Genomic DNA, 15,755 nt, shown 5'->3' on the forward strand with positions numbered 1-15,755 from the left:
TCTAGTGAGATAGTTGCATTGGTTTTAATTTTCCAAAACTTGCTATATTCGGGGAGGACCCCATTAGATTGAGAGATGTTTAAAACAGGGATGCGGCAAAACATTTTCTCTGAGGGTTGAGTCTTTGAAACTCTCTTCCTGAAAAGGCAATGGAAACAAAGTACTTGAATATTTTTAAGGTAGAGGTGGTTAGATGTTCGTACATTTGTGGAATTGGTGCAGTTTGTAGCTCAGGGTTTGGGTGAACCAACAAAATGCTGACAAAACACACAGTCAACTTGCACATTTCAGAGTTTATAGGTATAATGGGCTGGATTTCCATGTTAGACACGGGAATCAGGAGCCGGGAAATTTCCCAGCTCGGTGCACCTACCTCGGGAGAAAATGCAATTTTCATTCCAGGGAGGGGCGGGTGCATGCTTTAGTTGGGATAATGGTGCATGCATTGTAAGGCTTTGCTGAAAGCCATGACTTCCATTAGTTTGTTGAAACTAGTGCACACTAGGAAACACATTACTTGATTGACAGCACTTTAATCTTAGATCTATTCTGTCAATGGTTCAATATTTATTTACAAATTATTAAGAGGTGTCAAGTGCTTATAGTTTCTGCTATTGATACTTTGAATGTTTGGTTTATTGTTATGTTTATAGGATTGTAGTAAGTGCAGTTTTTCTTTTAGAAAAGAAAGTCATGACTGGCATTTTGTAAAGCTGTTCCATACATGGCATAGATTCTGTAAAGGCTAAATTTTGTGAATATCCATGGCAGTGCAATGGGTTAGCATGATAGGCATGGAAGTTATGGAGCCATTTGTGGTGGGTTGAGGGGCATGGCTAAGACCTTTTGAAATTATGCTTCAGTTATACACAGCATTAGTGAGACTACATCTGGAGTGGTGTGTACAGTATTGGTCATCTTATTTAAGGAAGGATGTAAACGTGTTGGGAGCAGATCAGAGATTTACCAGACTAATACCTGGAATTGGTGGGTTGTCTTATGAGGAAAGGTTGGACAGACTAGGCCTGCACCTGCTGGAATTTAAAAGAGTAACGGGTTACTTGACTGAAACACACAGAATCCTAAGAGGTCTGGACAGGGTAAATGTGGAGAGGATGTTTCCTCTTGTGGGAGAATCTGGAACTAGGAGTCACTGTTTAAAATAAGGGATCGCCCATTTAAAACATAGATGAGGACAATTTTGTTCTCTTAGGTCTTGAGACTTTGGAACTCTCTTCCAGAAAAGGCCGTGGGAACAGAATCTTTAGATATTTTTACGGCAGACGTGGATAGATTCTTGGTAAGCAACGGGTAGTTATTAGGGGTAGGCACGATTGTTAGGGGTAGGCACGATGTAGATTTGAAGTTGTCAGATCGACCATGATCATATTAAATGGTGGAGTAGGATCAAGGGGCTGCTCCGTGTTCGTAATGTTAAGAATTGGGACATAAGATTAAAAACAAGGTAAAACAGGGAGTTTATTAGAGGCAGACATCTGGAGAAATGGTCAGATGTGAATTTGTCCATCAGTGGAATGCACGTATTTTACATACGTGACTAGAGTAAACAATGGGGCTACTGAGGTGGCAACCTAAAAGTGGAGAAAGATGAGAAAATGACAGTACTTGCCAAAAGCTGACTCTACAGGGTGAATAATAGCAAAGGAAAGAAATAGGATAACCGTAGAATATGATCCGATCGCTCTGATTGAACACCACTTTCTCCACCTCTCGTATTGTCGCCCTTGTGCCTCAAGGCACTTCTCTACACGGCCCATCGATCCTCGCGGAGGTGCTACTGGCCTTCGACCAGTCACCATGCATCTCCTTTGCTGACAAAATTCATCTTTAATAAAGGCCATTAACTGTTCCATCTGGGGCTTTCCCAGTGGTGATGGCCTTCTCCCTCCACCATTGTTGCTGCGCCACAGGCCCCTCCATTTACTTAGCTGGGTCTGGAGTCCAGTAGATATGCCAATCTTGGGGACAACCTCTCCCTCTACACTTCCTGCAATACTTTCCTGCCGGAGCTACCCCACTAACGTGTATAAAATGCTCAAACCAGCGCCTTCAAGCCGGAGCTACCCTGTGTGCGACCACTCCATGGCTGCCACCGGAAGTTATCCATAGTGGGTTATAGCCATTCTTGTCGTGTGTATTTTTGTCTGTCTTAATTGTTCACGCAAGGGCTGGACTGTTCCTCACTGGGTTGTACATTGTGCCTCACATTATATCAAAAGAACACATACACCACTACAAACTGGTGTTTCACGTGACGCTTCTGGGTTTTGGGATACCCTCACATTTAACATCAGTATGGTTTGTAACATTATGTATGTTTGTACGTAAAGAGGCATTGCCGCAGACATATAGAGCAGTAAGTAAACTACTAAGAGAAGCTGGCGCAGCCTGAAGTGTTTGCGGAAGATAGCTCGGTACAGACTTTGAAGGTTGTTAAATAAGTCCTTCCATGCGGATGAAAGGATATGGGGAGTGGGTAGAAAAACGGAGTTGGAGTTGAAGTCCAAGGTCAAAAGTTGTGGTTCCCGACGTTTCCCCTGGCAATAAACAATAGCATTCTATTAACTTTTCTAATTACTTACTGTACCTGCATACTAGGCTTTTGCGACTCATGCACAAAGACACTCAGATCCACCTGTATCTTAGAGCATTGCAATCTCTCACCATTTAGATAATATACTTCTCATTCATTCTTCCTGCCAAAATGGACAGTTTCACATTTGTCCACATTATACTCCTATCAGCCAGATCTTTTCCCACTCCCTTAACCTATATTACATTTTGTAGCGCCCTTACGTTTTCTTCGCAACTTACTTTTCTACCTATCTTTGTGCCATCAGCAAATTTCGCAACCATTCCCATCCATCCCTTCATCCAAGTCATTTACATGAATTGTAAACAGTTGAGGTTCCAGCACTGATCCCTATAGGACTACTCGCTACATCTTGCCAACCTGAAAAAGACCCCTTAAGCCTGCTCGTGCTTCCTGTTAGCCAACCAATCTTCTATCCATGCCAATATGTTACCCTTCCACCACAAGCTTTTATTTTCCGCAGTAACCTTTGATATGGTTCTTTATCAAATGCCTTCTGGAAATCCAAGTACAGTACAGACAAATTGGAACAGATTGTTGACTGCAAGCTGGCTTTGGATGATCTGAATGGCAAAAAATGTAGAAAAAATATAATTCTAGCGAGAGGTTTTGCAACTTTCATCAAACCCTTCTCTCCGCACCCTATTCGACATCTCTCTTTTTCTTGGGGGTGGGGGGAATCTTAATTTTCCCCAATTCTTAACACTTTGATGACCATCAAATCCTTCCTCTAATGTGGTGACCAAAATTGGATACTCTAGTTGTAGCCTAACCAGAGTTCTCTACAGATTCAGCATAACTTCCCTCCTTTTATGCTCAGTACCTCTATTTATGCAACACAAATTCCCATATGCTTTGCTAGTTGCTCTCTTGATATGTCCCGCCACCATCCTAAATCTAAGTAGTTGAATTTCCGTGTGTCTTTGTTCCTGAACATTTAAGAACTGTGCCACTTAGACTATATTATCTCTCCCTACTCCTACCAAAATGCATCACCCTCACTTATTTGTATTAAATTCCATCTGATACTTGTCTGCCTATTCTGCTGACCTGTATGTCCTATTGCAATCGATTGGTATCATTCTCATTGTCAACCACGCCTCCAAGTTTGGAATATTTGCAAATTAGGAAATTTTTATTTGTTTTCCAAGTGACTTATCTTTACGAAAAAAGGAGTGGTCCTAACACTGACCCTTGGGGCACACCACTGTTTATCATCCTCCAGTCTGAAAAATAGCTATTTACCACAACCTGCTGTTTTCTGTCCTGAAGCCCTCTTTTTTATCGGATTGCACAATGGCCCTTCTATTCCATTAGCCTTGATTTTATTAACCAGCTTTTTTATGATACTTTGTCAAAGGCTTTTTTGGAATCCATATAGATAATTTAGCATGGCCAATCCACCTAACCCGCACATCCAAAGATGTGCGGTTAGGTGGATTGGCCATGCTAAACTGCCCGTAGTGTCCTAAAATGTAAGGTTAAGGGGGGGGTTGTTGGGTTGCGGGTATAGGGTGGATACGTGGGTTTGAGTAGGGTGATCATTGCTCGGCACAACATCGATGGCCGAAGGGCCTGTTCTGTGCTGTACTATTCTATGTTCTATAACATCCATTGAATCCCTTCATCAGCCATCTGTCACTTTGTCAACTAATTTGATTAGATTAGTCGAGTACCATCAGTCTGGTTCTCATTAATTAATTCAAACCTCGTCAACTGCCTGTTAATTTTTTCCCCATTTATTAACGTTCCTAAAATCTTGCCCATCACTAATGTCAAACTGACGAGCTATAGTAATGACTTGGATGCAGAGCAGATGACAAAGGTGGGAAAGAAAGTTGCAATGAGGAAAAATAAATTTACATATGGATGGGTAGGTGAGAAGGCCAAAATGTGGCAGAAGGAACTTCAGTAGATAAGTGTGAGGTAGTCCATTTTGGTCAGAGGAATAAAAAGGCAATGCATTGAACTAAATGGAGAGAAATTTCAAAACTCTGAGTGTCCTCATACATGAATCGCAGCAAGTTAGTATGCAGCAGGTAAGAAGCAAGGCAAATGGAATTTTGTCCTTCACTGCTAATAAAATGGAGTATAAAAGTAGGAGTGTTGTTGTAACTGTATTGGGCATTGGTGAGACCTCATCTGGAATACTGCGCACACTTTTGATCTCCTTGCTTGAAGAAGGACATAAATACATAAGAGACAGTTCAGAGAAGGTTCACTAGATTGATCCCAGGGATGAAAGACTTGTCTTATGCAGAGAGATGAGCAGTTTAAGCCTACACTCACTACCCCCTACACGATCCTGACTTCATCGCATCCATACAGCCTCCGGATGCCCACAATACTCCAGCACCTCTATTGGCTGCCCAATAAGATATCAGACTTGGCAACAAGTCTCATGGCTGCCGGTCCCTCTGGAGGACTGTTTTCCAAATCCTAGCCACTTTACCCTTCCAAAGGTGAGACCTGCCCAAATGAAAGATGAAGCTAACTAAGGAAGTTAAAGATAGCATCAAATTGAAAGAAAAAACGTACAGCACTGCAAAGTGATCGAGGGTGAAAGTGGAAAAAGTCATAAGGGATACTTGCTTTTATCAATCGGGACATAGATTACAAAAGTGGGGAGGTCATGATGTAGCTGTATAGAACTTGGGTGAAGCTACAGCTGGAGTACTATGTGCAATTCTGGTCACCACATTATAAGAAGGATGTGATTGCACTGGAGGAGGTGAAGAGACGATTCACCAGAGAGGTTGGATAGGCTTTAGTTGTTTTCTCTGGAGCAGGGAAGACTGAGGGGTGACCTGTTTGAAGTGTACAAGATTGAGGGGCATGGACAGGGTCGATAGGGTGCAGCTGTTCCCCTTAGTTGAAGGGCCAGTTACAAGGGAACCCAAGTTCAAAGTGAGGGATGGGAGGTTGAGGGGAGATTTGAGGAAAAACATTTTTACCCAGAGAGTGGTGACGGTCTGGAATGCACTGCCTGGGAGGAGTGGGATGCCTCGCATCCTTTAAAAAGTACCTAGATGAGTACTTGGCATGCCATAATATTCAAGGCTATGGCCCAAGTGCTGGTGAATGGGATTAGGTGGGCAGATCAGGGCCTTTCAGGGCACAGGTGCAGACTCAAATGGGCTGAAGGGCCTCTTATGCACTGAAGTATTCTGTGATTCTGAGGGTGAGCCTGGAGAGTTAATAATGGGGAAAAGGAAATGGTAGATGCATTGAACAGGCATTTGAACAGTTATCTTCAATGTAGAAAACACAATAAACATACCATAAATGGGAGGAATGTCCTTAAAACAATCACTAGGGAAAAGGTATCGAAGGTTCTTGAATCCCCTGGACATGGTGAATTTCCTCCTTTAAAATAAGCTAATGTAACATCCTTATTCAAGAAAGGAGGGCTATAATAAGCAATAAATAATGGTCCGGTTCACCTCTATCTGTCGTAGGGAAAAGTATAGAATCCAATATTAAGGCAGTAATAGCAGGACATTTAGAAAATCATGATAGCCAGAGACAACATGGCCTGGTGAAAGGGACATTGTTTAATTAATATATTAGAATTCCTTGAGGATGTAACAAGCAACATGGATAAAGATGTGCTGTACTTGGATTTACAAAAGGCATTTGACAAGGTGGCCCATCAAATGTTACTTCATAAAATTAGAGCTCATGCTGTAGTGGGTAACATATTTTTGTGGCTAGAGGATTTCCTAGGTAAATGGGTACATTTTGAGTTGGCAACCTGTTACTGGAGAGAGCCACACTGATCAGCCGGCATCTCAACTATTTACAATCTATCAATGACATGGATGAAAGGCTGATGACGCAAAGCGAGGTAGGGAGTAAGTTGTGCAGAGGACATGAGTCTGTAAAAGGATATAGTTAGGTTAAGTGATTGGGCACAATTTTGGCAGATGGAATATAATGTGGGAAAATAGGAACTTTTCCACTTTGACAGGGAGAATAGTAAAGCAGTATTCTATTTGAATGGAGCGAGACTGCAATACTCTACAGTATAGAGAAATCCAGAACGTGAATCACAAAGTTGTCATGTAAGTGCAGGGGTGGCACAGTGGATATCACTGCTGCCTCACCGCACCAGGGAACCTGTATTCGATTCTGACCTGGGGTCACTGTCTGTGTGGAGTTTGCACGTGCTCCCCGTGTCTGCATGGGTTTCTTCCGGGTGCTCTGGTTTCCTCCCACAGTCCAAAGATGTGGGCGTTAGGTGGATTGGCCATGCTAAATTGTCCCTTATTGTCCAAAAGGTTAAGTGGGCTTACTGGATTACGGGGGTAGGGTGATGGCTGGGCCTAGGTGGGGTGCCTTTTTGGAGGGTCGGTGGAGACTCGATGGGCTGAATAGCTTCCTTCTGCACTGTAGGGATTCTTTTCTATTACTCTATTCCAAGTAACGAGGAAGACGCATGGAATGTTGACATTTATTGCACAGTAAATCAAGTGCACAAATAGGGAAGATGTGGGGTACAAAGTGTTGATGAGTTCTCATCAGGGGAGTACTGTGTACAGTTTTGGCCTCCTTACTTAAGAATGGATATAATTGCATTAGAATCAATTCATACAAGGTTCTTCCAACTGATTCCTGGAGAAGTGAGTTGTCGTATGAGGAAAGGTTGGTTAGGTTGGGCTTGTATCCATTGAAGTTTAGAAGAATGAGTGGTGATCTTATTCAAACATAGATCCTGAGTGTACTTGACAAGGTGCATATTGAGAGGATGTTTCCCCTTTTGGGAGAATCTAGAACCATGGGGCACAACTTAAAATTTGGGGATCTTCCATTTAAGACCGGGGTATGGATAATTTTGTTTCTCCCAGAGAGTTGCTAATCTGTGGAATTCTCCTCCTCGGGCATCAGTGGAGGCTGGGTCATTGAATATATTCAAGGCTGAGATTGATGACTTTATTCCTAATCAAAAAATTAACTATTATGTGGGAGGGAGAGGCTGCACTGCTGCCTCACGCTGCCGAGGACCCGGGTTCGATCCCAGCCCCGGGTCACTGTCCGTGTGGAGCTTGCACATTATACCTGTGTCTGTGTGGTTCCCACCCCCTCAACCCAAAAAGATGTGCAGCGTAGGTAGATTGGTCTTAGTAAATTGCCCTTTAATTGGAAAAATAAAGTTTTTTTAAAAAAAATTATGGCTCGGGGGGGGGGGGGGGTGGGGGGGGGGGGGGGGGGGGGGGGGGGGGGGGGGGGGGGGGGGGGGGGGGGGGGGGGGGGGGGAGGGGGAGAGAGAGAGAGAGGAAAGAGGAGTTGAAGCCACAATCAAATTAGCCACAATCTTATTGAATAGCAGAGTGGACTGAATGGCCTACTCCTGTTCCTAATTCTTGTGATTTATACCTACTTACTATTTCCAAGCTGGTAGATTTTATTTGTCCACCGTCATTCTAATCCCATATTCTCTCTTTCCAGTCTTATTTTCCTCTCCACTTTACCTCTCAACTTATTGTATTTGACCTGGTTTTCAGGGAAAATTCACCTAAGGTGTATCAATCACACAGCTTCCTTTTTTGCTTCATCATAATCTCTATCTCCCTTGCCAACCAAGGAGCCCTGGCTTTTTCCTTTGTTAGAATATACTTAGTCTATACCTGAAGCACCTCCTGAAAGATCACTCATTGCTACTTTATCGTTTTCCTGTCAAACTTTGCTTCCTTTTTATCCTGGCAAGATCCGCCCTTATCCCATTTAGTGGGATAAATAGTCTTCAAATCTAAATGTTCCCACAGACAGTGGACCATTGGCCCAGCGCTAGATCGAGTGGTGCATCCTTCCTAGTTGGACCAAGAACTTATTGATCACATTTCAGAATTCTTCCATCTTCTTTCACTTTTCCCTAACATTACCCAATCGATATTTAGGTAATAGGAGTCCTCCAATATCACAACTCAGTAGTTCTTGAACATCTCTGTGATTTCTCTACAGATATGTTCCTCCACCTCCCTCTCTCCTATGGAGGCCTACAGAATATCATCAGCAGCATGAGTGTACCCTTCTGCTCCTCAGCTCTAATCAAATTAATTCTGTTTTTGCCCCCTCCATGATACTCTCTCTTCCAACGCTACGATGTTACATAATCTGTACAGCTACCTCATCTCCCTTTTTCTCCCCTCTATCTTTTTTGAATGCTTTATATACTTGAGTATTAAGCACCCAGTCTGTACCATTTTTAATCCACATTGATGTTCTTATCACTACACACATTCCCAGTCACTATTTGTGCAACTGAAATCAGTTGCTTGCTCTTAGTCTTATTCTTCCCATTACATCTTCCAGATCATGTTGAATCCTTGTAAAGGATATTCCCATTCTGATTTCATCTGGTGTTGCAGTTCATCAAGCTATGTCTGTGGGAGTTGAATGTGTTAAATGTGAAACAAATTATTCTCACTTTTTTTTGGCAAGAGTAACCTATTCAATAAAAAACAGAAAATAATCAAGTAATGCCTTTTGAAGACATACTACAACATTGCACGAACTTTGCCCCACATTCTCGGTATGATCCAACACTACAAATCCAGTCGGACTAAAGGAAAAGTTTGAATTCAAAATCTGAAAACACGGCTTTGTTTCTGGTGAAAGTATGCACCCACTTTGACAAACATGTTCTAGGTCAGCCTTCCCTATACGTTTTTCTTTGCCATGCGAGAGTACCTTTCAGAAATGGGTGTTTATAAATGGGTGTGTATATAAATATCTGTAGTGAGAGTACCTTTAAGAAATGGGTGTTTATTACTGCAGTGATGTCAGAGAGTGGAGCTGGGCCGTCTGTCAGCTTTTTACTTTTGCTTTAGGCTTTTTGCTGCAGGGTGGGTTTGGTTTTATTTTAGTTTTGGAGAAGCTGCAATCACAGCAGGACGTGTGTGAATCTCTGCGAGCTTATGAATGTTCATTTGCTAATTTCAACATGGTAACTGTTCTCAGTAGTGAAGTTAAACCTGAGGTGCTTCTGTTAAAAGTTTTTGTTTCAAGTCTTATGGATGTTAAAAGGAAAGCTCAAGGATTACTTAGTGTTGTATTCTTTGGGGGTTGTATTTGAATTGATGGCTGCTAAGATGTTCATTGTATATTTTAAAAAGGTTAACTTGAGTTCATAGAATAAACATTGTTTTACTTTAAGGAATACTTTTCTATTTCTGCTGTACCACACCTGTAGAGTGGGCCATGTGCTCCCCATATCACAATCTATTAAATGTTGTGGGTCAGGTGAACTCCATGATACACTTTGGGGTTCTCTAAACACTGGTCCATAACAGCTTGTAGAATCCAAAAGATATTTTTAAAATTTGGAGTACCCAATTATTTTTTTTCTAATTAAGAGGCAATTTAGCGTGGCTAATCCACATACCCTGCACGTCTTTGGTTGTGGGGGGTGAGACCCACACAGACATGGGGAGAATGTACAAAACTCCACATGGATAGTGACCCGGGGCCGGGATCGAACTTGTGTCCTCAGCCGTGAGGCAGCCGTGCTAACCACTGCATCGCCATGCCGCCCTAAATCCAAATGACCTATTAAGATGAAATTCTGAGGCAGAGAAAAGCTTATATTTTAGACTGCACTTAACAATTAAATACATTACTGAAGATTAAGGGCACCACTTAAATACTGCATCATTCTATTTATCCAAACACAAAGGAATTGAAAGGGGCAGGACAGGAGTTGATATTTCAGTTAATTTAGCTCTGCTGCAATTAGTTAATGGTTTAATGAAAGCCGTTACAACATTAGGTTGTAATTGGGGAACTCAAGATTGTGCTCATGGATGGTGAAACCGTTGCAGTGTGCAGTTGTCTTCATTGTTTTTTGCAGAATATTTGTGTTGGGATAAGTATTGCTACCATCCATTAAGATTTCTTTCAAGCAATGCGATTTCTCGTTTTTGTGTTAAAATCTTTAATGAAGAGGACATAATGATTTTACTAGTCATTAGTTTGTACAGTGTATAGAAGAACATATCATAATTGCTGTTTGCTCTGAACAACATCAAATAAAAAGTCAAAATTTCATCGAAATAGGATAAAGCCCTTATGGGTTCTAATTAAATAATTGTAGCATAATTAAATAACCTGAGAAAGGGCTGTTCAGCAGTGTTCCTTTTCCTAACACAAATTGAAGGCACTGGATAATGACCAAATTTACAAAAATCTAATTTTACATATACAAAATGTAGATGTTTCTTTTTCTCAACATTGTGACTCTTAATAGGTCCACTGAACTTCACAGGAAGTGAATACTTAAAATTTCCTTGGACAAGTCGTTTTTTAAGGCCAGAGTCCTGGATCGTGTCATCACCACTTACACGTCAACATAAATAGTGCAGAGATAGATTGTAAAAAAACAAGTATTCTCTTAAGCCATTCATCTTTGTAACTGACTTTTTAGAAGAATCCTGATTAGTAAGATAGATTTGCAGACATAGTTCCCACTACAGTTTGTGGTCCTAAGATGTGTTAAATTATATTTATTCTAAATACAGGTTGAACCAAATTATTTTTAAACGAATGCCTAGCAAATGAGAGCTGAATCACATTAAATATTAAAACTTAAAGAGCAACACAGGCATTCACTAAGTGGCTATAGTATGAAGAAATCAATCACCATTAGTATTTTAAATCATCATTTCTATCAGCATTTAAAATAATTTTTTAAAATTGTGACATTCATTTACATCTTTACTTGCTTTATCAGAGATTCTTATTTATTTCTGTATTTCAAATCAGAATTTTGTTTATTCAATTTTAGATTACCATCAGGACATCTTTCCTTGAAGTACTTGGACAGGTAAGACTGTTTTTGTTTACATTTTGTACTGTTTCATTCAGGTGCTGTAAACACCCTCTGCATATGCATGAACAATTGAAAAATATTTACTGTTCAACATTTGCGTGGAAGTCATTTGCAGAAAAAATCTTGTGCTTTGTTACTGGGCACATTATTCCTCGACTTAGTCCCGAAATAACATCTGAAAAGCCATGCAATGCAGAATAAAAATAGGCATCTAACCTTTTCCTCCATTCTGTCCCTGAATAAAATTGCTGCAGAATTCTGCTTTATGGATTTTCTGGTATTTAAACCTGAAGAAGGTAAATAAATCGTATAGACCTGTACATACAGATTTCAAGAGGCTGATTTTCATGAAGGAGAAGGGAAGCATGCCAGGAGAGTTCCCCTTCTTGGTTTAGGAGGCCCCTGCCTGCCATATTTGTGTTCCGGGCAGACGGTGAAATAATGAAATTGGGCCCATTATCTCCAGATGCAGACCTGAGATGCCAGAGGAGTCAGCAGATGGTGAGGCAGCAGACCAGAAGGCCCATCTCTGTTCACTAGGAATCAGTCCAGTTGTGATTATGACCGTCAGGCCTTCAAGCCCCCATCTCCTAAGCACCTCCACCAAACCCCATGCCTGTACCATATTTTCTATGCACCCTTCTATTTGCATGCTTTTCCCATACCCTTCCATACCCCTTCCATACCCCTTCCATTACCCTCATGCATCCTCCAGACCAACTCTTCCAATATCCACTATGGACAGGACCACTGAGCCAATGGCAAGTCTAGAATTCTTTGAAATTATCCTGAAACTGACAACATAGACAGAGGCTTTGATAAGATGCTTTGAAATAAATCTGCTCAGTTTGCAATATCTTAAAAGTATCAATCAATCAGACATTCATTGTATCAATGTCAGGATTTAAACTGCGATGTGGAGATGCAGGCGTTGGACTGAGGTGAGCACAGTAAGAAGTCTTACAACACCAGGTTAAAGTCCAACGTGTTTGTTTCAAACACTAACTTTTGGAGCGCAGCTCCTTCCTCGGATTCACCTGAGGAAGGAGCAGTGCTCTGAAAGCTAGTGTTTGAAACAAACCTGTTGGACTTTAACCTGGTGTTGTAAGACTTCTTACCAGGATTTAAACTGAATCGTGTGAGAAGACGGGTTGGTTGTGGAGGCATCACATGAGGGGAAGTTTGGAAAATTGAAGAGAAAAGTACAGGGTGGCAATACAGGTAATGATTTTTAAAAAAAATAATTTTTATTCAAATTTTTCAACAACAAATTTTTTCCCAACAGTTAAAGTAAACACAGTGTAAAACTAAACAGAAACAGAAATCCCCCCCAATACAAAGTAAGAAATTAATAACAATACAAGAAGGAAAAAAAATAGCAAACACACCGTCGCAAAAACAACCCCCCTTAACAAATCTCGACCTCCCCCCCCCGGGTTGCGGCTGAGACTGACCACCTCTCCGCCAGGAAATCGAGAAACGGCTGCCACCGGCGGAAGAACGCTTGTACCGATCCCCTCAGGGCAAACTTAATCTTTTCCAGTCTGATGAACCCGGCCATGTCATTGATCCAGGCCTCCGGGCTCGGGGTCTTCGCGTCCCTCCACTGTAAGAGAATCCTACGCTGGGCTACTAGAGACGCAAGTGCCAGTGTGCCAGCCTCTCTCACCTCCTGCACTCCTGGCTCCGATGCTACCCCAAAGATCGCGAGCCCCCAGCCCGGCTCCACCCTAGAACCGACCACCTTGGACAAAGTCCCCGCCACCCCCTTCCAAAACCTCTCCAACACCGGACATGCCCAAAACATGTGGGTGTGGTTCGCCGGGCCTCCTGAACACCTCCCGCATCTGTCCTCTCCCCCCCCCCCCCCCCCCCCCCCCCCCCCCCCCCCCAAAGAACCGGCTCATCCTGGCCCCAGCCATGTGCGCCCTATACAGCACCTTCAGCTGAATTAAGCTGAGCCGTGCGCAAGAAGAGGACGAGTTCACTCTCCCCACAGTATCCGCCCACGTCCCATCGTCAATCTCTTCCCCGAGCTCCTCCTCCCACTTCGCTTTCAGCTCCTCCACCGAGGCCGCCTCCTCTTCCTGCATCATCTGATAAATTGCCGAGATCCTCCCCTCACCGACCCACGTCCCCGAGAGCACCCTATCCCGCACCCCCCTAGGCGGTAGCAGCGGGAACTCAGCTACCTGCCGCTTAACAAACGCCTTAATCTGCATATACCTGAAAGCATTTCGAGGGGGGAGGCCCCACTTCCCCTCCAACTCCTCTAAAGTCACAAACGTCCCGTCAAGGAAAAGGTCCCCCATCTGCCTGATGCCTGCCCTTTGCCAACTAAAAAACCCACCATCCATTCTCCCTGGTGCAAACTGGTGTTTGCGCCGTATCGGGGCCCACACTGAGGCCTTCACTTCCCCCCTGTGCCGCCTCCACTGCCCCCAAATTTTGAGGGACGCCACCACCACCGGATTTGTGGAATATCTTGCCGGGGGGAGCGGAAGCGGGGCCGTCACCAATGCCCCCAAACTCGTATCCACACAGGACGCCACTTCCAGCCTCTTCCATGCGGCACCCTCCCCCTCCATCACCCACCTGTGACTCATTGCCACATTCGCAGCCCAGTAGTACCCACACAGGTTGGGCAGCGCCAAACCGCCTACCTCCGTTCATCGCTCCAGGAATACCCTCCTCACTCTCGGGGTCTTCCGCGCCGACACAAACCCCAGAATACTCTTGTTAACCCTCTTGAAAGAAACCTTCGGAATCAATATGGGGAGGCACTGGAAAAGAAACAAAAACTTCGGGAGCACCGTCATTTTAACCGACCCTGCCCGCCAATGAAAGCGGCAGCGCGTCCCACCTCCTGAACCTCCTCCATTTGTTCCACCAGCCTCAAAGGGCTTCCCAGTTCCTAGCTATCTGGACCCCAAGATATCTAAAGCTTCTCTCCGCCCTCTTCAACGGGAGCTCCCCACATACAGGTAATGATAACTAGTGCGTGACAGAGTGCACAACCATGAGAAAAAACTAGGAAGAAATATAAGATAATTACAGCTTCTGCAAGTATTTTAAAAAGAAAACAATAACTAAAGCGAGTGTTGGTCTCTATTAGAGGGTGAGATTGGGGAATGAATCAAAGTCGCAGAGACTTTAAAAAAGTATTTTGTACCTTTCTTCACAGTAGAAGATCCAGAAAGTGTCCCAAGCATGGTAGAAAATCAAAAGGCAAAAGGAAAAGTGGAACTTGAAACTATCACAGACATGGGAAAATAAATCCATGGAAAACTGATTCCTAAGGCTGACAAGTGCCCTGGCTTGCAACCTCTGGTCTTTAAAGAAGTAGCTGCAGAGATAGTGCATGCACTGGTTGTGACCGTCCAAAATTCCAGCAAGGTTCCACTAGATTGCAAAACTGCCAATATAACACCTCTAGACAGAAAGTAGAAACTGTAGACCAGTTAGCCTGACATCCATCGTTGGAATCCATTATTAAGGAGGTGGTAGCAAGATATTTAGAAAATCATAATACAATCCAGCAGAGGCGACGTGGTTTTATGGAAGTGAAATTGTTTTACAAATTTATTAGAGATTTTTGAGGATCTAGCAAGCAGAGTGGATAAAGGGCTACAGTCGATGTAGTGTTTTTGGATTTCCCAAAGACATTTGGTAAGGTGCCACATTGAAAGGTTAGTGCAAAAGACAAGAACTCGTGGTGTTGGAGGAGATATATTAGCTTTAGAAAATAGGCTGACTAACTGGAAACTGAGAGTTAGAATAAATAGGTAATTTTCAGGTTGGCAGACTGTAACAAGTGGAGGGCCACAGGAACCCGTGCAAGGTCTTAACTATTTTATGATTTCTATTAATGATTTTGATGAAGGGACAAATTGGGAGATGATACAAAGATGGATAGAAAAGCAAGTTGTGAGGAGGATGCACAGAGTCTGCAAACTAATATAGATGGATTAAGTAAGTGGGCAAAAATTTTGCAGATGGATTATCATGTGGGAAAATGTGAGGTTGTCTACTTTGACAGGATGAATAGAAAGGTAAGATATAATTTAAATGGAGAGAGACTTCAGAACGATTCAGTACAGAGTGATCTCAGTTAACATGAATCTCTAAGTTGGCATGCATGTATATCAAGTAATTAGGAAGACAAATGGAATGTTGACTTTGATTGCAAAGATAATGGAGTATAGAAATGGGTAAGTTTCACTGCAGCTGTACAGAAGTTGGTAAGAGTTCAACTGTATGCATTCTGGGCCTGTTTACTAAGGAGGGATATATTTGCTTTGGAAGCCGTTCAGA

The 15,755-nt window shown here is 42.7% G+C and overlaps 1 protein-coding gene across 2 annotated transcripts in view; it reads left to right on the forward strand.

Annotated features, from left to right (window-relative positions):
* pgap1 (post-GPI attachment to proteins inositol deacylase 1) overlaps positions 1-15,755 on the forward strand; it is a 253,543-nt gene that overhangs the window by 130,087 nt on the left and 107,701 nt on the right. For both annotated transcript variants that reach the window (XM_038789106.1, XM_038789105.1), the window contains exon 19: positions 11,397-11,435. In XM_038789106.1, the coding sequence (XP_038645034.1) occupies positions 11,397-11,435 (39 nt within the window). The remainder of the gene's footprint in view (positions 1-11,396; positions 11,436-15,755) is intronic.

Source organism: Scyliorhinus canicula, chromosome 2 (assembly GCF_902713615.1).
Source record: "Scyliorhinus canicula chromosome 2, sScyCan1.1, whole genome shotgun sequence".
NCBI lineage: Eukaryota > Metazoa > Chordata > Chondrichthyes > Carcharhiniformes > Scyliorhinidae > Scyliorhinus > Scyliorhinus canicula.